Consider the following 23,816-nt stretch of genomic DNA (forward strand, 5'->3'; position numbering starts at 1 on the left):
TGATAAGAGCGAGACTTTCTCAGTTATCTGTGATTCAAATGTCACATTGTGTTTTGAATGTGCAATGTTTGGAGATCAATGGAAATAAGGTAAGGTTTATATTTTTACCTAATTTAAATACAACGTTTTAAGTTGTACAGTTTCAACGTATATTTTATTAGTCGCACGTTAAAAACATCCTATCATATCTTGGAATTTTTGTCTTCTAGGTCCTTACAAATGCCTTGCATCTAAATAACGGGTTTGTCCTCTGTGCATAAATAGATAAGGGACCATAGAAATCGTATTAAATAGTAATGTGTATAGTATTCTAAGTGGCATTGGACTATGTTTTTGTGATACACATTTTATTTTTTAATATAACTCCGGATAAGGTTAGGGCCACAGAAGAAATGTGCATAAAATTATTTTATAACATTATGGTTGAGGCTTTTTAGATTTATTTACTCAGGGGTTGGTATAATAGAGCCTCAACGTTAAAACTCAAGGTATTACAAGATTGGGTAATAAAACATATTCATCCCAGAATAAAAAATATTGCTTGTTAAAAAATATATAATATTTGGTTCAAAACGGTTAATTACGAGTATACTTAGAATTACTTATCAAAACAGAAAATATTCAGGTAACCTTTACTATTTTTGACACAGGAAACACAGTAGAATGTGAAATTATTTGTGTTTGTAAATGAAGAAGTTTCTCTTTTATAAAAAAATGTGATCATGTTCATTTAAACGTGAAACAATTATTTAACAAAACATTATTCAGAGAAACATTTTTATTTTTCTCAAAGCAGAGAGTTCAATCAATTCGTTTAGTTGGAGAAGAAAACTAACAAAAGGCTTAACGGTACCAAATAGGTTCATAAATACCAAATAGAACAGTAGTAAACATTGGAGGAATAATAATCTACTAGTGTACATGTTGCTCGAATTCGAGCAATTGCAAAGTACTACAGGAGTTATTTCAAAACGAATAACAGTCATATTTACAATTAGTTTAAAAGAGTCAACTCAAAGATTACCGGTGTGTAACTCAGACCATGTTTATCTTCGTTATTGATAAACCTAAAGCATTCCGGCCGGTTTTCTCCTTCTCAAAATGCCTCGCTGTCCAGGCAACACAGGTCATTGATAGAGGACCAAATTGAGAACGAAAAGTCGTTTTGGGGTAGTGTTAGGGCGCATTTGTAACCTAATAGTTGAGATTGTCCAGGGTCAGGTGCTGACTGTGAAAAGCCTATTACGCGCCACTGTTCTCTGTAGCTGCGGTCGTTATCACGATTACGCCTCCTGTCTATGTTTCGTTGTAGTCGTGTCGGAGGCATTTAAAAGGAAAAAAAAATAAATGAACAAATTATAGCTACACAAAACAACGATAAATGCACAATTTTAAGTAACAATCATGCTAACACGATCCGTCAGAGCGACACAAAACAACGATAAATACACAAATTTAAGATACAACCATACTAACACGATCCGTCTTGGAGGTTATGTTTACACAAACTCAAATAGTAAATAAATGTACTCAATGCGTTTCATTGAATTGAAAAATAAATAACAGCAATTAAATTATACAGCTGATCAAAATGTAAACAATTATGTTCTTCATAAGGATAACATGGGAACTTTCAAACCCACTGGGGCAGAGCCCAAGGGACGTTTTCAAAAATGTAAGGCCAGTTTGCAAATCTACGCGACACGCCCTTTCCAATGAGACGTCAATGGATAAAATTGGTTAAGAAATGGCGGAGGAGTTCAACCGACAAAGTTTCATGTAGCGTATTAATTGAGCGGAGCGAGCGAAGCTCTTTGGGATCAACTTCAATGCAAACAATATAACACCATCACTCAATAACGTCTGAACACATTTCAGCCAAACTTAACAAGACTACTTAGACTAATAATGAGATGGTTTGTAAACAAACAAATTTCAATTAGATAATGCTAATGCAATTTAAAACGAACTTAAAATTTCAAATTTTTAACATTAGGCTTATGGGACTAAAGTAGCTATGACAGTTTTTTTGTTTACAAGAAAAATGTAAACAAGAAAATCATAAGGTATTTCTGAACTTTCTATACTTTTCTTTTAAACGTTTTTAAACCATTCCTATGATTTTAATAAACAAGAAAATGCCGTTAAAACATTTTTTTAAGGCGCGGAATTCCCTGAAAATTGAGAAAATATACGGAACTACTTTCTCAATGCGCGGAGCATAAACAAGGAGCGGAGGGATACGGACCGGTGACTACTTTCTCGGGAACCTATTTGTGTTGCCAGCTGATTAGAAACAGAGAATGTTAGAAATCAGGATTTAATAAGCGATATATCGAACCGCATCGAAATCGGTATTTATTCCGATAATACCTCACAGGTTATATTATGTTGAATTACATCGACGGTATAGTAAGTTATTACACTTATTGATAAAACGCAGATTGAACACTGATCTAATTTAGGCATGTGGGGAGGTAGGTCGGGGTTTATGAGTATTCGTGACTACATTAAGTGTTTTGAAGTAAGGTTAGATTTGGAAGGTAAAGTGTAGGTTATAGGTAGGTGATCGGGTTGTTTATTTGTGTTGCACCATATAATTTTTATCTTTTGGAATGGAAAAGTTGGTTAAGGTTAAACGGGGAAACGATTTCAAAAATGCTTGCATATGGTCTTAACTTAACAAACCATCTACAGTATTCTAGCTTTGGCTTTATATAAAGTCAATGATTCTAGCAAATTATTACATACTGACCAAAAGAAAAGAGAACATTTGGATTTGGACCTTTGACCATAGCAAAACTAACATATAATTTATGGAATGTGAAAAATTGTATATCATTATATACTATTCTGTAATATTAATAATTGTTCGGCAAATCCTCATTTTAATGGCTCGGCTGAAAATGGAATCTGCATTTTGTGAAACAGTAATTTTTTAACAATTCAGTCATTTCAAATGTTGATAACAGTGGATAACAGTAGCCTATCCTATATAAATACTGTTATTTGATTGCCAAGCCACGGACTATACATACGTCCAGTTACAACCGTAATAAGTAAACCTGGGCTTATAGAAGTACACTTTTAACCATGGTATGGATAATTGTCTAGGCCTGTCCAGAAGTAGGCTACTAATATTTCAGCCATCTTATTTTATTGTTCAATAAGTAAGTCTTTTTGCAGTTTTTACGTTTTTAGACATTGAAATACATAACTGATAATTCAGTTTATTTTAGTCTTTTAAAGGCGTTTTACATTTGAGTTTTACATTAAAATAGCCCTACATTTTTCTTAGGCCTATGTTTTATCTTTGACTATCAATACAACTAGACATTCCATCCCCATGTTGAATTTGTAGACAGCATTTTCATCAAAATCTACTGTATTCAATGGCCAATGGTATTATTAAGGCCAGTATTAAAATGCCGTCGCTAAATCGTCCTAATAATGGCAGAAGACCTACATTCCAGTTACATTACAATCATATCCTTCATCAAGAATACTTGGTATTACCAATCATAAATTATTTCCAGCAAAGAAAGCTGAGTTTAACCGATGTTTATGCTGCACAGTTGAATTTAAATGTCACATTTCCTCTCCTGTTGTTATACAATACTCGTTTTTTAATAGGTACTGTTTTTTTTACACTTAAATACTTTAACCAATTGTAAGGGTGAAAAATGAAGTCCAATGTTTTTGTTGTAGGCTACAGTTGAATTTGAATGTTAAATTTTCTTTCCCTTTTTTTATACTTTAATGCCCTTTTTGGATGTTAATATCAGATTCCAACTACTGTAATATTTTCCTGGTCAAAACTACCATAATGCACTTCTCGAAGGGGTAAATTTGAATTATTATAATTTTAATCTTTAAAACCAGCATTAGTAAATAAATCTATTGCCCTTTTTACATTTAGTTACTTATACAAATATCAAATCACGTTTGTTCCGCTCAACTGGCTTTCACCTCTCTGAAAGCAACCCTAGTTATATAGATTTTTAAGCTAGACATTAATTCAAGGGTGATAAAAAAATACGTTTTGGCATTCCTTGTTAGCTTAACTGAAATATAATAATATTATTGTTTGTATCAAAGAGGTAGTGTATTATCATTTTACCATAAATTATTAGCATATTTGAATTGAGTTAAAGGACATCTTAGATAAATATATCATGAAGGAATTTTAACAAGATGGAATGTGACAAGATTAGTAAACAAGCCGGACAAAAACACGTTAAATTGTAAATCCGGTAATGCCTGGAAACGTACTTACTATGTTGACTACTGTATTTACTATAATTTTAGTTATTTATATTATTATGATTACTATACGTATTTATTTCTTGTGTTTTATGAGTCATTTTCTTAAATTTAAATTGTTTCAGATGTATTAGCGAGGAATAACAAGTTTAAGGAGATTATAAGTCGGTAAAACTACAATACCACTTGTATACGACTGTGACCATCAAAGTCTCAACACAAATCATCTCAGCAACCGCCAACACCAGAGACGATTTACCTCATAAATTAATTATGAGTCTACCTCATAAAGCAAATTCCCACAAATGAGATCACTTCCATCTACTTCAATACAAACATTCGTGTTCCTCGTCACTCTGTGCATCCTTCAGCTTACTACTTTTAGAGTTTTCCAACCGAAGAAATGCGAATGTGATGTAAATACACCACTAGCTCCAGTTGAAAATGTTCCTGATTGGGAGAAGACTTTGAACTTTACCGGTTTCAACAACGAGACAGGAACTCCCGATGGACATTATATTATTCCCAATTATGTCCACTTCGTCAAGTTCCGCTACGACTCGTTCAACTTCATACACTTCATCTGTGTGTTGGCCGCCTTCAAGCACCAGAGGCCGGAAAAGCTGTTCATCCACACGGATGTGGAGGAGTTCCGCGGGAAATATTGGCAGATACTCCTGCAGACTCCGGGCTTCAGAGAGGTTTGTACCTCATCTTTTAGTATCTCAAGCTTTTTGATTAGTAAGTTGGTTTGATGCGTTTGGAATAATTTGTTGGGCCTCTTAATCAGTTTTAAATGTCCATGAACAGTTAGAAACTTTGATTCGTTGTAAGTGAGTTTTTTTGAGTCTGAAACCATTTGTACTGGATTTAAATGAGCGTTTTGTGGCTACTAATTCTTTTTGCACCTGGACGAGTTTTTATGAGTCTGAAGTGGTTTACGTCAGCTTGATATTTGTATTATGTGTTCAAATAATATCATTTGAAAGAGGGTGAGTTTTTATCACTCCCCCAAAAGTGGTTGGTTTCAAAGCACAATTTGGACAAATTCCTTAAATGTTTTTTTGTTTTATGACCAGGTGCTGATATTGAACCGCATTCAGCTGCGCCAGGAAGTGTTCGGCCAGCCTCTCAACCCGGAGTGGAGGCTGTACCATGGCGGAGACGTGGCGCGGCTGGAGATAATGAGAAAGTAAGTAAAATGCATGGTACCTACTGTGATGGATAGTGTTTTTATATTTCTGTGCCATTTTCTAGCGTATTTTTCTAAGGGACGTGCCGAAAACTTATCTCGTAACTATCTGAAGTCTTCGTCAGATAAAACAATTAATTGGTAGATTATACAAATGGCATCCGGGTCCAGAATGGAGAGATCAAAATATAATTCTGTATTTTCTTCTTTTGTATTTAATTAGCGCACTCTATGTAGCCTATGTATTACCTGTGTCTGACATTTTATCTAGGGTATTCTCCGCACCAAAACATTTGACCTTGACCGTGATGCGGTGTAGCTCATTAGCAAAACATTTGACCTTGACCGTGATGCGGTGTAGCTCATTAGCAAAACATTTGACCTTGACCGTGATGCGGTGTAGCTCATTAAGTATATGAATGCCAGAAACGGTGCGAGCTCTGAGGGTTTAGGTCACATGTTGGCCCGACTTGAAGTAATGTGACATACAATTCCAGGTCTGTGTCCAACAGACTAGAGGAGCTTTTTTAGTGAGTAGTCTGATCTGATAAATGCAGGAGTTGCACACTACCTGTATGCGTAAAAGCATTTTCCCTCCTTTCCTTTGGCAAAAAAAAAAAACAAAAAAACAAAAAACAAAAACAAAAACAAAAAATACTATGTACGTCCGGCTGCCTAGGTACTGGGAATGCATTTCTTGGAAGGGCATTTCAAAGAGTATATTGCACAAAATGTGTTCATTAGGTTTTTTGAAAGTTATAGAAATATCATTTTCGAGATAACTTTCAAGATACCAGAAGCAACAGTACCTACACATTATAGTTCGTACCCTAAAATATTAATTTCAATACAACCACTTTGCAATGGTTCTAAAAATCTAGGAGTTCTATTTTGTTAGCATGTTCAGGGTTTCAATGTGAAAAAACATAATTTTATTTTACTGGGATTTAAAAGTTGAAGTAAATCCAAGCGATCAGATACTACGTTTGATGTATTGAATAGTGAAAATGCATTCGAAGTGTTGTGCTTAGTATTGTTCCAAAAACACACGTGGTCTAGGTCTAACCCACCAAAAATAGACAAACCTCTCCAAATGTCAAGAGAGAGGTACGTTATGATTCTATACAAACACTCGCAATGCAATTGTTCAGATATGGCGGCATTTACGTAGACAACGACTCCTACCTGATTCGTAGCCTGGACGACCTGAGGAGGTACGAGATGGTAGTGGCCTGGAGACCTGGCAAGGCGATGATGAATCAAGTGGTTTTGGCTCACAAGGATGCAAGAATTTTAAGGGAATGGCACGAGGGATACCGGGTGAGAAAACATGGTACATTCAGATTGTGTAAGTTTAAGCGCCTTGGTAACTTAGAGGACACGCTGGCTTCAGAGCCTGAAGAAGTCTGGGTAATTTTCCACCAAATCTCTCTGAGGTGGATATTATAAAACTATTTTGATGACAGTTGTCAAATCGAGAAGGCATTAGAATAACATCTTCAGAATAATATGTATTATTATATTGAATTAATCCTCCTCAATTCGACATCCACCATCCAACCAGTTTTTTAATCTCTACCGGCAAAATATTATTTGGCGGAAAATTACCTAAACTTCTCCAGCCATTGGGAACCTCTGAAGTAGGCCCTAAGTTACCAACACGTATTTGTTTGGCGGAACAAGTAAAAGAGCTGTGAGTTAAGAGTTTTCCATGTCTCTTACCTTAGGGGCAGGTGAGTCAGACTGTCTTCCGTTCATTCAGCTCCTTGATTTTTATCATGGATAATTTCGAGTTTGATACTTCAACTATGACTGGACTTTGTCTTTGGACTGAAACTAGTTCAAAACGTGGTAGAAGTGTATTTTGCACAGTTAAAACCATGAGTTGAAATGAAAATTTGATTAAGCTCCCCGTAATAGATTGGGGAAGTTCATTGAAAGTCATAAGGGAAACATAAGAGACAATTAGAACATAAGAGGAGAGGATTAAGTTCAAAAGAAGCAATTCATACCTGTGTAGCTAGTGTTATCAGTCTAGTAACTGACTACTTTCATAAGAGCAAAGCTTTAGGTAATTGTATGTCCAAAACAGAGATAATTGGCATACTACCCCCATCGATCTCTATTATAGAGATCGATGACTACCCCCCCCCATGCCAGTACCATACCAACAATCGGCACACCCCGAATTGGCCAATTGGCAATATACCAATTGGCATACTGTAATTGGTACTTAACCCCTTGGAAACAACTCATCGGGTTAGTAATTCATATAAAATTCAACAATGTAAACCTTAGAATAGGGAAATAAATAGCCTATAAGCTATCATCTGGTTTATTTATCTTTGAAAATCACTTTTTGTCCTCAATGTAATTTTCCATCCTTCCTAGGACTACAAGCCGGAGCACTGGTACTACAACGCGGGTAGACAGCCAGCCAACGTCCTTCTGGAGAAGCCCTACCTGGCACACTCTCTCCGCGACCTCCTCGGCACCTACGACATCCGGAAGAAGATCTACACTACCAAGTGGGACTCCTGGAAGACCTACTACTCCTGTCACCTGATGTCACGATGGATGGAGAACTTCCGAGGAGTCCGCTACCCAAACCCCATCACAGAGAAAGATGTCCTCCGGTACGACAACACGTTGCAGGAGATGGTACAAGATGTGTACGATGTACGGGGAGTGAAACAAGTGTGATTGGTCCCGGAGTCTCAAGTTTTTAAAAGAAGAGTGTTTGAGTTTCAAGTTTACAATGATGGTTTGTGTTGAAATGTTAAACGCATCATTTTTCAGCTTTGACTGAATATTGGGTTTGGTTTGGCAGTAGTTTGTTGGTCGGACTAAAATAGAAAGGAGAGTCCGTTGAATCTGTTGTTCTGAGGAGAGGGTTTTTAGGCCGCAGTGAGTATAACTGTAGACAGTGAATGAACGTTGATACTCATAAATAGGACTTCTGGGTGTAAATTAAGATTGTATTTCAGAGCTTACCAGAACTGTAAAGATTTATGATATGAGGTTAATGATTGAGTTTTGAAGGTTAGTTAATACTACCCTTTGATGTAGTCATTTTTTCTTATGGTCATTAAAGTATTTTTTTAACCTTGTAAAACGTTATCATTTTCTGATTTAGCTGCAATCTGAATCTCCATACATAATATTTTATTTACACTAAAAGATTTATTTTATTTGATGAAATACAAATTAAAAAATAATTGTACTGAAAGCAATAGACTATAGGCTATAGGCTATAGGCTATATGCTATAGGCAATAGGCTAATATGCTCTGCCTATGTCACAGTTTCACTAAATTTGTATCGTTTTCCAACAATATGGACAACGCTATAGTGTTGCAGTTTACTAAATCAGTTCAATTTAAGGTAGTACCTCGTGGCTGGAAAGTCTGAAACGAAGGGGGCATTAGCATTTTGACTTAACACACTTACAGTTACTTAGTTGCTAATTCGTATTTGTTCATTTGAAGACTCAACAGCTAGTCCAAGTACAAGGCGTGACTACTTCAGTATCGAAAAGTCAATGCTTTTAGTTAAAATGCCTAATCCACATTGTCTGTGACTTCCACCGTAAGGCACCGTGAGATTTGTATATGCTACCTTCGCATTCTAGAAGCAGTTTTAAACACGATGCATTGGTGATTGGCAGGACGTGAACCTAAGACCTCAGGAACAGAATCCCCGCGCTATACCACTCAGGCCCTCCAACTTTGCAAAGATCCAAGCATAGTCTCATAGAAACAAAAAAATACTTAAGACATTTTATTTTACAAACTTAACAAAACAATAAAGATTTAGAAGGTCTGCTGGCTGGGTGGGTTTGCCGGGGGTGCGACAGGGAGGACGTCACCGACGGGGTGGAAGCCGTATTCGTCAGCTGTGTAGGAGACACTGACTGGTTTACCCTCGGGTGAAGTGTAGGCGAAGCTCCCCGACTTGCCTACGACGACTCCGGTGCGGTCATTGGTTGGTCTGAGGAACCCGCTCTCCTGGACTAGGGCTCCATCCCCGGTCTGGAAACTGGAAAATGACAATGTTGATAAAAGCTAGCCTGGAGAGGGACGGGTTCAATCCACAGTATATAAAAAAATATGAGCGGTTTGGACCACTTTACCTTAAAAGCGCAATACTTAATAACGGCTTGTATGTTTTTTTTTACTTTCTTCCCTTATACAATCCGTATAAGTTTACACCATACGCTTTAGGTTTAAAATTAAGCTTCAAAAGTTATTGGAACTTGTTGTTTTCCCACAAAAACCCGGGAAAAGCAGAAAAAATGGATAAAAAACTGTTTGACCGTTCCATTGATGTCAATTACGGTTCGAAAGTAAGTGCAAATTTTGTTATTTCCCCCAGAAAATATCATAGTTACTACCACAGCTTACCCATGATAAAGGTTGTTTATGGGAGAAAGTATGTGTCAGATTTCTGATAACGTTTATTGGTGATTATCTAAGCAATTGCTATTATTTTAATTTTTTAAGCGGACGGTCCAAATAGCGCGTTTGTTTACCGTTTGGATGTCTTGTTAGACAGTATTATTAATTAATTCGTAGCCAATGGCAAATAGCATTTAGGTCCACAACCGATCTTACTTTAAATCGAACAAAGGACTTTAAGTTAGGTATAAGAACTTAAAATAAATAGTAATGATTTTGGACGAGAGTTATCCGATTTAGAGAGTTCTAGAGATGGACCTGATGGACTACAAACTAGCGAATCATGATATTGACGCCCATTGATGATTGGTGGAGCTTTAACCCCTCTAGCCAAGCCGTAGGCTGTCCCTATTTTGACAAAACACACTACACAAACTAACCTCACAATCAATCTCTGGTCCCAGAATATACATAATTATGTGTTTACACAAATATTTTTGGATTATTGAATAACACAAATACCAGACATCCCATTAGATTGTCGTGTTGTGAACCAGGTCCACCAGCACTAGTGTTTTCATCTTTTGGCCTTGAAGTGTCTTCTTAGACATCGGAATCTTTGTTTGTTGCAGCTTTCACTCCGCTCGACCTTCAGACTTAACTTTTACTCTAGTTTTATTTTAGCCCGGACGGCTTAAGGGGATGAAATGAGAGGATGTTAATTAGGGTTTATGCATTTTAAAGAGAATATAAGCACTTGGGTGGTATTATTCAAGACCACAACGTTTCTGGGGCTTCCAGTGATCATTCAGACGTGTCCAGCGTTTAAGTATTTAAGTACTACATAATAACGAGTTTTAAGAATAACGAAAACTTGTATATGATTTATATATTGTCGAGGTAGCTGATGACAGTGATCACCTTCAAATATGATGTTTGCTAGTTCAATCCCAGGATTCTGTAACTAGATGCGATTTGTCATTGGGTATCATAAATGCTAGAACAGGGTTTTTGGGCCGTTCCTATAGAAAACGTAACCGTTCCCGTAAATTTTAAGAAAACCTAATAGTGTTAAAACCACAAAATGCGGATTTCAAGTTTAGACCTCAATCTAGTTACTGTACATTTTGATATAAATTCAAATCACTGTAATTCCAAACTATGCTTCATTACTTAAAATTTGTTTAAATCAAATTGTGCGGTAGAGATTGAATTTTCCACACCAAGTAAAATAGGTGATAGTTTGTATTATACACTCCAATCATCAGAACTAATAGGTAACGATCCCGAAAAGGTCTATTAATGCTACTTTGACAATCTTATTTGGTCTATTATTGTAAAACAACAAGCATTGAATTTCGTTGGATATTCATAGCATAATAGCGTTAGTTTCATAAACTGGTCAGCTCATTTAGAATATTACAACAATATGCAAATTTAACAAAAGCTTCTAAAATACTTCTGCCATATATAAATACGTTAGAATGCTGCGCTAGTCAAGTAAACAATGATGATTTTGATTAATAAAAAATTGTTTACATTATGGTGATGATAAAATAAATAACAATATACATACTATATATGTCATAGTTGTAATAAGTTATTTTAATTATACTAACAAATATGTTTTAGTAGAGTACGTACCTTGATCTATACACTCCGGACGGATCGGAATCGTAACTCCTCGAGAGTGTGGGGACGAACCTGTAAATATTGAAAAAATACATTAGGACTTAAAATATTGATCGCAAAATACTCTTTTTGAAGTAAGGAAAAAGGATGAAACACACTTAAGTTTCACACAACACACACAATGCCCTAAAATATTGGTAGGGTGTTCTGAAACAACCTGTATGTGCAGGTGTTATTTGTATTTTGAAAATATTTATGTTATTTGGGTCAAAAATGGAAATTGACTTTTTCTTATGGAGATTTAACATGAAGCCAAATGTTTAAGCTTACGACAGCCCACACGATAAATATAACTTCCAAGTTTAAGTTTAAATTGATGTAGATAATTTTTGTACGCAAACACACACCAGTTCCTACAATTTGATATTTTTTTAGCTATATTGTGGTGTTTCCTTAACATTTAGTTTTTGACGATTGATGTGTTGAAGTATAGTAATAACTGTGTCCGTTATATTCATTTTCTAAGATAAAACTCGTAATATTAAAATAATATAAAAGAAACTGGCATTTTAAAGTAACTAACTTTGCTCACACATTCAATGTATTTCTTAAGGACTGTTTACACCGTATTTAGACGTTTTTGTAACACCCTCACTGTTATTTAAATGAGGGTGTTCACACTAGCGTATAAATACACCGAATACATCTGAGCAGACTTCTGGCTACGCGGGTGCAAAGCAATCCGCAAGCTTTTACAAATAATATGCAGTGGTGTTATCAACCATAAAAAGTTCTAATACAGTATCCCTGACATGAAATAATAAATATTATTTCTAAATTAGGTTAATGTAATGTAGAAATTACCTGTACCTAAATACCTTAAATTTACCTTAAATACATAAATTTCTTTTGGAAATAAATAAATAAAACTCTTATGGAATAGCTTAAATTAAATTAATGGTATTTTGGTGTAATAAATATTATAATATAACTAATGGACTTTTCTTGCATCTCAATTAAATAATGAATAAATAATTCTACTAATTTTACATGCAAAGAAACATGCTATTACAAAGATTGAACTGAGGTAACAAATAATTTAATAAAATATTTCACTTCTTAACTCCATGCAATTGTTCAACACATGATATTTAGAGTACTAGCTAATTAGTTTTTCTCTCAATAGTAGTGATAAAGGCTAATAAAAAATAAAAAAATAAGTCAACCCTTGCAGATAATAAATAAAAGTTAATGAATAGTAAAATATATTTACTATATATTTACTATAACATTTACTATATATTTACTATATATTTACTATATATTTACTATATACTATTAATTAAGTACTTAATTTACCTTTGGGGTAGACACAGGGCTGTTCCAACTACAGCGAGAATAACGACGGCTTGTATATGGACCATGGTGATGCCTTGTAGATTCTTGTCCTCCTGTCGTCCTAGCACCTCTGGCCCTGTAGTGTGTGTGGGACAGAGGATGACAATATGCTATATATGTACCTGATAAACAGCTGATGTCCTTGCCAATCCCACGATTGTCAGATGCCAGTTTCGTAACGCTACAAATTATTTACGAGTATTTTTATTTCTCGGCAAGAATTGGCCGCCGGGCGGATCGTATTTGTATTACTTTCCGCCAAGATACAATCTGTAGAGCTATTTTGAGAGTGATTATTCGAATTTTCTGCTTTAAGTGTTAGTTTTGGACCAGTTTTGGAGGAGTACAGGGTTATATTTTCGCTTTTAAGTTTATGTTGCGAAGTAGTAGAGTAGTTAAAATTAACATAGTTCGTCGTTGATAAGGTAAAATCTATTTATACAGTACCTCAAACCCTGATTTTGTCGGTAGGTGTTGCCTAAAAGTGCGTGAATATGGGTATCATTTTTCTTTAGTTTGAACGCCAAAAATATTGAATCCGAAACGGCTGGGCTGTTATTTTACACAATGCATATTACACACCTGTCCATTACATAGGCCGGTATTTGTGTCTGTAAACGTTCCTCAGTCTACTCTGCATTAACGTAGACATGTTTAAAGGAGATTTGATAACAATCAAAAGTATTCAATTTATTGGCCACGACAGTAAAAATAAAACCAGTTCTGTTCGCTATTACAATAATTCCATTTATACCTTTAAAATACCTACATTCGTATGGTCACCATAAAAATACAAATTAATTACTTTAAATTTAGACAAAAGAAGTAGCAATCAACTAGCACCGTTCTTCGGTAATTTATTATTTTGCGTGTATTTGTCATTATTTGGTAACTAATGTGCATTTAACATTTGTTCTAGACTACTCTGTAGGCCTACACATTCCTTGGTGTTCACATACCTTTTTATGGCTGTTTGTAAAACTAAAACTGGGTTTAGGATCTAAGATTTACACCTGTTATGGCTTATGTAGGTCTTGAGATTTCACATGGGATTAAAAAAATTAATTGATCTAACATGTTGTAAACTGCCACCCTTATATTTTTCAAGGTAATTTGAAAAACAACCAGAGTTCATGTAAAATAACTAACATGAAATTTCACAGTGGAAAATATCATTCGACTAAAAGTGTAGGCTATACGCATTACTTGGCAAACTCTTTTATTATTTATACTGGGTGCAGAAATAACGTACTAATCTTATTTTCCACTAGTAAGTCTATTTTTACTTTTTTTGCACATGTAACGAAAGTGTAATCTAGCAGATATATAAAATTAAGAGTATTTTAACACCTAATAGCACACTCTAGAGCTTTTAGTAACACCGTCTGTGTGTTTTGGGGTGCTTTTAAAAGGAAAGTACGACAGGGAATTTAAAAGGGGAAAATTTGATCTTACAACTTAATTAACATGAGGCACGGCTTCATTACCAACCCTCTCCAGCATTATGTGAGGGTGGTTAGAATGAAATGGGAGACTGCGAGCTTTCAACCCCTTAAACATCTGTAAATACTCGTAGATCTGGCGAAGTATATTATCCAGGAATACGTAAAGATGTGTGTATCTAAACAGCTAGTAGGCAGCATACAATAAACTAAAAATACCAAAATATCTGTGGTTGATCGGTAAGTTCTGTTACCTGAACATCTATTTGAGTTTTGTTCTGACTAAAATAGTAGTTTACGCAACGATACACTATTTACGCGAGTTGTGTACACTTCTTTACCAACGAAAAGGTTTTAATTACTAAAAATCACTACTCATGGCTTCTAAGAGAGGTTATGTTTTCGTTTATAGCCTCTCATTGCCACTGACAGTGATGCAACGAAACATCGAACCAAACACTTGCACCGCTTGCACCACTCAACAATTGGCCTGAACAGCTGATTAGTTGAAGTTCGAATCATTACAATCCGATAATGGAACAATTCAATACGATGGACAGGCTAAGTAAAAACATAGATCAAACCATTGACTATTGGATACAGAAGATCAAACATACTCCCTTATAGATTTCTCATCCTTATGGAACAGCTGAAGGCTGAAGCCAATTTTATTGTTAGTTCTGTAGGGTGCACTGTAGAGGTCATGTTTTGTTTACAATTTGTTTCTTGTTATTTCAGTCATTTAAAACCTCGTTTAACCAAATAATACGATCTAATCATAAACAATAACTCGTCCTCTAGTCATATAACCAAACAGTAAAGCTGAAATCATGAAATCAACCTTAAAACAATACAAACAAAATTTCGTCGACACTAGCGGCCAGTGTCACCGTACATGAACTAGACACGAAAAACAAACTTCAAAATTTACAATGGGATGAGAAGTCCACTTGTGTTGGTTAGTCTACAGCTACTTATATTTTAATCTACTAACATGATTAAGCATTGTGTTATTTATTGATGAAATATCTAATACCAGACGAATGGGGACTGAGAATAACGTCTAATCAGATAGTCCCGAATACAGCTATTGCTGACTTCAACTATTGTTTACATGGCACTAAATGATCAGTTTGATCGTTGAGAACTGTTGACGCCCTAGAAATGTACAAGATCCATGTATCCACTATCTGTTAAGTAAATCAAGCAAGCGACATAGCCATGAATTGTATTCTAGAAGTATTGATCTAACACAAATCGGAATCAGATTTGTTAGTGTTTAATGTTATGGAACATTGATTACATTTCCCTTAAATAGCAAAGAATTGGAATTTAAAGTTTTGTTAGAATTTTTTACATAGCCTATGGAAAATTTTAACTTGTTTAAAACCAACTAAGCTTATTGTATTTGTACTATTAAATTCCTTTACAGGAATTTAAAACATCCAATCATATTTTTTACATTCCAGCTTGTCATATTTTCCACAACCCAGAATATAAATTCAACTGAGAAGCAGGTAGAAGCAGTGCGAGCCTGGAGGCCTATTCATATTCATCTGAACGTGTCAGATCTTGCAATACTGTTATGTATACAACTCAGGGGGCCTAAAGAATGCAAATAGAGACAAATGTGCCCCTAGCGACCCCCGACTGTACTAATGTTGGGGGAGACTCCAACCTTTTGATGTGATTTATTTTCGAGTATTTTACCGCTAAGGATATGCTACACAAAGTGTTATGCATACCAGAAATATTGGTCGAAAACATGTTTCTTGTTTCATTTATAAAATAGATTTTAGTCCACAACGGTGTGTTTTCAGCTGTTCCGAGAGGTCATGAACGAACGAAAGTTGCTTTTACGGGCTGAAAATAACTACTTTTGCTCTTATGGACGGAAGTAAAAACTATACCCAAAAGTTCCGACCCAAAGGTTAGTGGTAACAGCCCTGAGTGTGGTAACTGTATTATTTGTATTGTTGTAGTTGCTTATCAACTATTAAAAATTCAATACATTAAATTGAGGAGTACAATCTGTTTGAAATATGTCATCCTTATGGATCAGATAAAGACAATTTTTAAGTATGTTTCATTCAGTTTATGTGGAGGGCCTCTTGTTGTTTACAATTGATTTGTTTTGTGTCACTTGTCAAATGTAATACTATTTCAACTTTGAACCAATACAAAATATTAAGTCCTAGAACATCGATAGCCAATCTATCATTAGTATTACAGAATAAGACTTGTTTTCAAAGTTCGAGGTTTGCAATAACATGTTATTAAGGTATTTGAAAATGACACTTGTTATCAGAAGCCACGTGGAATTGATGTTACACTGTATGCGATTTACGTTCAAAGCTCTATTTTTATACTACGTGTTTATTCTCTATTTTCTGTGTTCATGCGGTGGGATTAAAAACCAGTTCTAAACCAATCAAGATTGGATACACGACCTTAGAAGTAATTCCTGAATAATTTGCATATAATTTCCTATTTAAAAAAAAGTTGAAAAAGTGAGCCACCTAAAACATTCAAACACATATATTATTTGAATGGAAGATGAAACCATTGTATTCATTGGTGAAACTGAGAACATATGTTGATTATGTAAATAGGTAAATGGTAGAACGATAGCATATAGGGGGGATGTGAGCAATGGCAACATGAATACTAATAACCGAAGGTGCACATATGGCAGTAACGGTAATGATAGCACCACTTCATAGTGGAATGCGCTTATTACATATGTTACATGACACCATTGCGTCCCATGCCGATGATATTGGGTTGTCGGATTAATAACTTCTTAATCAGCATTATACGTTTTATTAATTTTATGGAAAGTAAATAAAAATACGTCTAATAACACACGAAATAATATAATGTCCCTTTTATAAACATCAAGAAGTATTTTGACCTGTGAAGAAAACATCTAAATTGGGTGAGATCACTCCTGTAAAACCTTTACCTGGAAGCCATTAGAACATTTTTGGGCTATAACTTTTTGAACTTTCATACTAAATTTTAACATAAAAAACAACTATTTGAAGCCTATTCCAGAACATAAAATTCACCTAGAAGAAGAATTCTAAGTAATAAATTGTTTCAGAACCAAATTTAAACTTTTAATCCTTGTGTGAAGATTGCCTATCCCTTAATTATTACATCAACCAGAACATTGAACAGTCAACTTGATCTCAAGTTCAAGTCATAATCTGCTAGGCCTACAGAGTATTTATTACAACTTATTATACTAAATATTTCATTCTCCAGGACTATTGAATGTTTAATAACCAAATAATGAAATCACAATATTAAATTCTGACGCCGCCCGATCACCCCAACCTGAGATTCAGAGTAGATGTAACAAACCCCTGATAACATCGTATTAGCCTATAAGCTTAAGGGCGTGTTACCATACGCCCTATGGTAACAATGCAAAATTAGCAACCTTAATGTCCCATTTGCTTAGTAACCACTAGAGCTGAATTTTTTTAAAGGTCAGTTTGTACGGTCAGTTTTCATGCTTTTGTATAAAACTGGTACCAAAATTATTTACTTTTAATACGATTTTTATGTCTGATTTTTTTTCAAAAACATACCTTAAATTTCACTTTTTTGTGTGTATAAGTGGCAGTTGAATTTTTTTTGGTAGAGTATATTAATAAATTTGGTACCACTTCTGTGAAATAGCTTCAAATATATTCTGTAAAAATTTCATGGTTCTATATATTTTAGTTCCTGAGAAAAGGGGACATATGTATTACCGGTACAAAGTCCGTTTCCTGGGAAACGGACTTTGTCGAGATCACTAGATTACTTACTACTTAATGAAAAAATTCCGAGTAAGGTTTCATTTAAAAAAAAATATTTCTAAGGTTAGGATTTTTTATAACTATAAATAAGGTGTAATTTTGTTCTGAAATAACAGGCTTTAAGGCTAAACATCCCTAAAAAAGTTGTGTTTCTGGCCCGATAGATAGCAGCACCTCTGCGGCAAATTTGTACTACAGTACTAATAATTTCCGGATTTATGATCAGATTTTTGTTTTATAAACTGTTTTGTAAATGATATTAATAAGACAATAACGCTTTCCTGACAATGTTTAATTAATTAACAAAAAAGTGTTATGAAGATTTTTTATATAATATTTTTTTTATCGCAGGTAGTCATTTTGTAAATACAAATTTTAAAAACAAATTGCCGTTTTCAGATATTAATTCGGTCAAATGGTCGTATCGGAATCGTTTTTTAAAGATTATCATTATTTCTCTCGCGCTCGGGTCCCCTCCACCCGTCACGTAGCGCACCGCTCAGCCGCTCTGGCCGGCCCTGCAACGCGACTGTAGCTTCGTCATCTCACTCACAACTCGCATTCATATTCATACACTGGCCGGACACACAACTAGACTGGACTACTGATTTCGACAGATGTTTGTTATCATTAACAAGTATTTTCTGTAAGTCGGAAGGAGACATCTAGAATAAATATAGAAAAATATAACTTACAGTAGTTCAAAATAAAGGATTTATTAAAGTAGGCATATACAGGTTTATTGGTCCATATATTATTCAATAACACCAGGGTATGAATACTATTACCCTATACTAACCTGTAACGTTTAATTATTACATAGTTAGTTATTTGTTTAAATTAAAACTCATATTTTAATACATGAAAACGTGAAAAATATACAAAGAGTAGTAAAAAAAATATATAAAGGTTACTTACAGTCTTCGCAATCCTGTTAATTGAGCACTACGGCCGTTTCGGAGATAACTCCATCGTCGGGTGCGTAGTCATTATACACTAATCTGAGCTATTTACATATTTACATTTTTTACGTGGTTTCTTCATTTTCATTGCGTCAAAGTTTAATAAATAGTACATACAACACAAAGAGTCGGTCGTCAGTTTTTAGCCGTGCACGTGCCTTAATGTTTTCGTGTCGTGTCCGTGTTTTGTGTTGTATGTACTATTTATTAAACTTTGACGCAATGAAAATGAAGAAACCACGTAAAAAATGTAAATATGTAAATAGCTCAGATTAGTGTATAATGACTACGCACCCGACGATGGAGTTATCTCCGAAACGGCCGTAGTGCTCAATTAACAGGATTGCGAAGACTGTAAGTAACCTTTATATTTATTACACGCAATCTGCCACATTGATTAATCTTAAAAAAAATCACAAGTGACAGTCATAAAATGGACTGCTTCAATAACCTATACAAATAAAATTAGAGTTTTGTCTGTACATTGCTCAGAATTATATATTTTTAGGCTATTTTTAAGTTTTATACAAGACAAGTTTTTCTTACATGACGGATTTAATTAATCGCAAGTGCAATGTTTAACCATAAATGAAATTAAATAACTAGGCATCATCCAGGTCAGGAACCAGAGATTCTTTGTGTATAAAATTGTTCTTGAATTTTGATAACCGGGAAGAAGACCTTAAATCAGTGTTGTATACGGCTGGGAATCTTACATTTATTAGTCGCCAATAGCTTACAAACAAAATTTCCACTCATTGACGGAGCTATCAATGGCGGTTGTGTAAAGTGTAAAGTAAAAAATCACAACTGAAGTGGGTGATTGTATTGTAACAGACGTTTACGGAGGATGCTAAACTTGTTTTTCCAATGTGTCACTTTCTGTTTCTACTCACCGCTATGTGACGCAATCACTGTATTTCAAGAAGTCCACAGTAGCTGCATGACGCGTTTTTCTGTCATCATGCATGGAGACAAGAATCCACAAGGATCATAAATTTGTGCAATCAAACTGAACACTTTACGTTTAGTGGGAGTTTCACAAGTGAAATGGAAATTATATAAATAAATAAATAAAAAGGCCTTTATTTGCAAGCGAGTTTCATATACATGTTTTTCAAACTTACTCAAGTCAAACTAAAACTAAACTAAACTAATATATACAGAAATATAATATACAAAATAACTAAAAAGAAAAAACATTTACAATAATTCACAATTTGTTTTTCTGCATTGCGGCACTGAATGAGCCATATGATTTGGAGCTCTTTATGTCCCGAGGGAGGCCATTATACAACTGCGGGCCAAAATAAGAAAATGACTTTCTTCCAACCTCAGATCTCCCCCCCCCCCCTGTACTTAAGTTTCTCGCTGAGGTACCGAGGCTCTCCCAGCGTGAGCACTTTGTGGACCAGGCAGCAGGTCAGCCTCCTGCACATGTCATCCATTGGGATGAGCTTTGCAGCATCTCGGAAGGAGGACACGTGGTCAAAGCGATTAAGGCCAAAAATGAACCTTATAGCAGAATTTTGAATTCTTTGAACTCTTGCCATATCCTCCTTAGAGATCCTGTTTCCATATGCAGGAAAGCAATATGTAAAGGCTGGGAGGACCAAGGACCGCATGCGTTGCATTTTGGCATATTCCGGCAGTAGAGTTTTAAATCTGCTAAGACCTCTCAGTCTACCCACTGCGCGTTGAACTGCAGATGTGACATGGTCAGAAAAAGAGAGGTCTTTGTCAAGTACAACACCAAGCGTGTTGACAGTGTCGCAAACAGACAATCTCATGCCATCAAGGGTGACTTCTATAGCAGATTTACTCAATTCCTGCATCATAATGTTTAGTCCAGTATGCATGACTACACACTTGTTAACATTCAATCCAAGGCCATTCATGACAGACCATTGAAAATGCTGTGCAAATCAGCATTGATGAGCCGGATTGCTTCTGATGTTTTGTCTGGCTTGTATGACAAGTGTAGTTGGCAGTCATCAGCATACAAGTGTGTCGTACAATATTCTACACTTCTGGACAAGTCATACGTGTACAACTTGAACAGCACGGGTCCTAAACAACTACCTTGAGGAACACCACGCAATTTGCAAAGCGGATCTGATGTCTCACTCCCAATTTTGGTAGCCTGCAATTTTGGTATTTGGGACTCCAAATAGGACCGAAACCAACAAACAACTTTTTCACTGCAGCCATAGCACTTCATTTTGGCCAATAACAATTCATGATCAATAGAGTCAAATGCTTGGGAATAATCTAGAATACATATATTTGAAGCAGTAAGTCGTTGGAAACCATCCTATTCCAAGAATGGAAAATGTCGGATCCGATGATGGCTGTAAAAACACTGGAGATTCATGATGAGAATGAGGAAGGTGTTGTTTTAATTTGGCAGAGTTAGATACCCATTTTCTTAGTTCAAAGCCACCTTTTGCAAGCAGTTCTATGAGTTGAGTCTGCAGTTCCAGAGCTTCCCTTTCGGCAGATGCACCAGCAATTAGGTCATCTACATAAGTATGACGTGTGAGAATCTTGTGGGAAGTTGCTACCTTCGTCTTTAGCCAATTGATGATGGGTTTTGATGGCGAGATAAGGTGAGCAGTTCATGCCGTAAGTGACAGTAGTCAATTTAAATACTGACATGGGAAGAGAGGGAGAGTTACGCCAGAGTACCATCTGATATCTTTGGTCGTCTGGTATTTTGATTTGCCTGTACATTTGGCGAATCTATACTTATTTAATACGCAAGCAGTTTTTTTGTGACAATTACTCCTCCGAAACTACTGAACCGATTGTCATGTTTTTGGTGTCATTGGCTAGAGTAACGTGAAGTTGTGCAGGAAACTTTCTTTTTAGGGAAATACTGAGAGAGTGAGGCCCTGAAGCCCTTTAAAGTTTTGAATTTCTCCATAAGATTAACATTGGAAACAAAAATTGTTATGAAACTCCAGCTGTTGTCAGAAATCAATAGTGAGAAGAAGAGCATGTTAATATAAACAGTTAATAAGTTTGCTAATTGAGCGGAGCGAGCGAAGCTCTTATACGTCGACTCTTATGCATTTCGTAATACGCAAACTCCTCCTAGACGGCTGAATCAATCGTTTTCAAATTTTGCATAGTGATAAAGACCATATCGGTGAGTGCCAACATCTATATGGCGTTAAAAAAGTCTCTCAGGAATCCGCCCCACTGGGTCTCAAAGTTTCAATGTAATCCTTATGGAAGAAGTATTTGACACATAAACAAAAACAAAGACATATTGTCAGCTGTTGACTTTTGAACGCAGTAGATAAAGGAATAGCGGACAGCATTATTCCACAGATATAATAACAGAAACGGTATGGATCATAAATATAATCAAATGACGACACTAGCTCGAGGTCCGTGACGTAGGAAGAGGTGGAGGAAGTAGTAAAGGTGAGCAGTCTGGAGTGTGGAAACTGTTTATGACGATTAGATTAAGGTATTTGCAATCCTAAAATGCTATTGGAAGGGAAGGAAAAAGGTCCGCGACGTAGGAAGTGGTGAAGGAAGCAGTGAAGGCGAACTGTTCGGGGTGTGGGATCTGTTTATGACCATTAGATTAAGATATCTGCAATCCTAAAATGCTATGGGAAGGGAGGGAAACAGGTCCGTGACGTAGGAAGTGGTGAAGAAAGTAGTAAAGGCGAGTTGTTTGGAGTTTGGGATCTGTTGATGACCAATAGGTTAAGGTATTTGCAATCCAATAATGCTAAGGGGAGGGAGAGAAACAGGTCTGTGACGTAGGAAGTGGTGAAGGTAGTCAAGGTGAGCTGTTCGGAGTGTGGAAACTGTGTATGACGATTATATTAAGGTATCTGCAATCCTAAAATGCTATTGGATGGAAAGGATACAGGTCCGCGACGTAGGAATTGGTGAAGGAAGTAGTAAAGTCGAGCTGTTCGGGGTGTGGGATCTGTTTATGACCATTAGATTAAGGTATTTGCAATCCTATGATGCTATGGGAAGGGAGGAAACAGGTCCGTGACGTAGGAAGTGGTGATGAGAGTAGTGCAGGCAAGCAGTCTGGACTGTGTAAACTGTTAGTGTCGATTAGATTAAGGTATCTGCAATCCTAAAATGCTATGGGAAGGGGGAAAAAAGGTCCGCGATGTAGGAAGTGGTGAAGGAAATAGACAAGGCAAGCAGTCCGGAGTGTAGGAACTGTTTATGACGATTAGATTAAGGTGTCTGCAAAACTAAAATGCTATGGAAAGGGAAGTAAGCAGGCCCATGGCGTAGGAAGTGGTGAAGGAAGTAGTAAAGGCGAGTTGTTCGGAGAGTGGGATCTGTTTATGACCAATAGATTAAGGTATTTGCAATCCAATAATGCCAAGGGAAGGGAGGGAAACAGGTCCGAGACGTAGGAAGTGGTGAAGAAAGTAGGAATAAATGCGAGCATTCCGGAGTGTGGGAACTGTTCATGATGATTAGATTAAGGGATCTGCAATCCTTATATGCTATGGGAAGGGAGGAAAACAGGTCCGAGACGTAGGGAGCGGTGAAGGAAGTAGTAAAGGCGAGCAGTCCGCAGAGTGGGAAAGGTTTATGACGATTAGATTAAGGTATCTGCAATCCTAAAATGCTATGGGAGTGGAGGAAAACAGGTCCGAGTTGTAGGAAGTGGTGAAGGAAGTAGTCAAGGTGAGCTGTCCGGAGTGTGGGAACTGTTTATGACGATTA

General features: G+C 36.0%; 2 protein-coding genes across 2 annotated transcripts; one reads left to right on the forward strand and one right to left on the reverse strand.

Annotated features, from left to right (window-relative positions):
* Positions 1 to 8,559, forward strand: LOC129003020 (uncharacterized). Its single transcript, XM_054431217.1, has 5 exons — positions 1 to 89; positions 4,389 to 4,964; positions 5,343 to 5,455; positions 6,607 to 6,775; positions 7,847 to 8,559. The coding sequence occupies exons 2-5, from the start codon at positions 4,569 to 4,571 to the stop codon at positions 8,156 to 8,158; spliced, it is 990 nt and encodes a 329-aa protein (XP_054287192.1). The 5' UTR covers positions 1 to 89; positions 4,389 to 4,568; the 3' UTR covers positions 8,159 to 8,559.
* Positions 8,560 to 9,221: 662 nt separating this feature from the next.
* Positions 9,222 to 18,701, reverse strand: LOC129002354 (endocuticle structural glycoprotein SgAbd-8-like). Its single transcript, XM_054430090.1, has 4 exons — positions 18,689 to 18,701; positions 12,843 to 12,957; positions 11,496 to 11,555; positions 9,222 to 9,492 (listed from the first exon to the last, which is right to left on the reverse strand). Exons 1-4 carry the CDS (start codon positions 18,699 to 18,701, stop codon positions 9,267 to 9,269), a joined length of 414 nt encoding a protein of 137 aa, XP_054286065.1. The 3' UTR covers positions 9,222 to 9,266.
* Between the last annotated feature and the right edge of the window lie 5,115 nt (positions 18,702 to 23,816).

This window comes from Macrosteles quadrilineatus, unplaced genomic scaffold (genome assembly GCF_028750875.1).
Source record: "Macrosteles quadrilineatus isolate MER2022 unplaced genomic scaffold, UCM_ALF_1.0 Scaffold_9__3_contigs__length_116548681, whole genome shotgun sequence".
NCBI lineage: Eukaryota > Metazoa > Arthropoda > Insecta > Hemiptera > Cicadellidae > Macrosteles > Macrosteles quadrilineatus.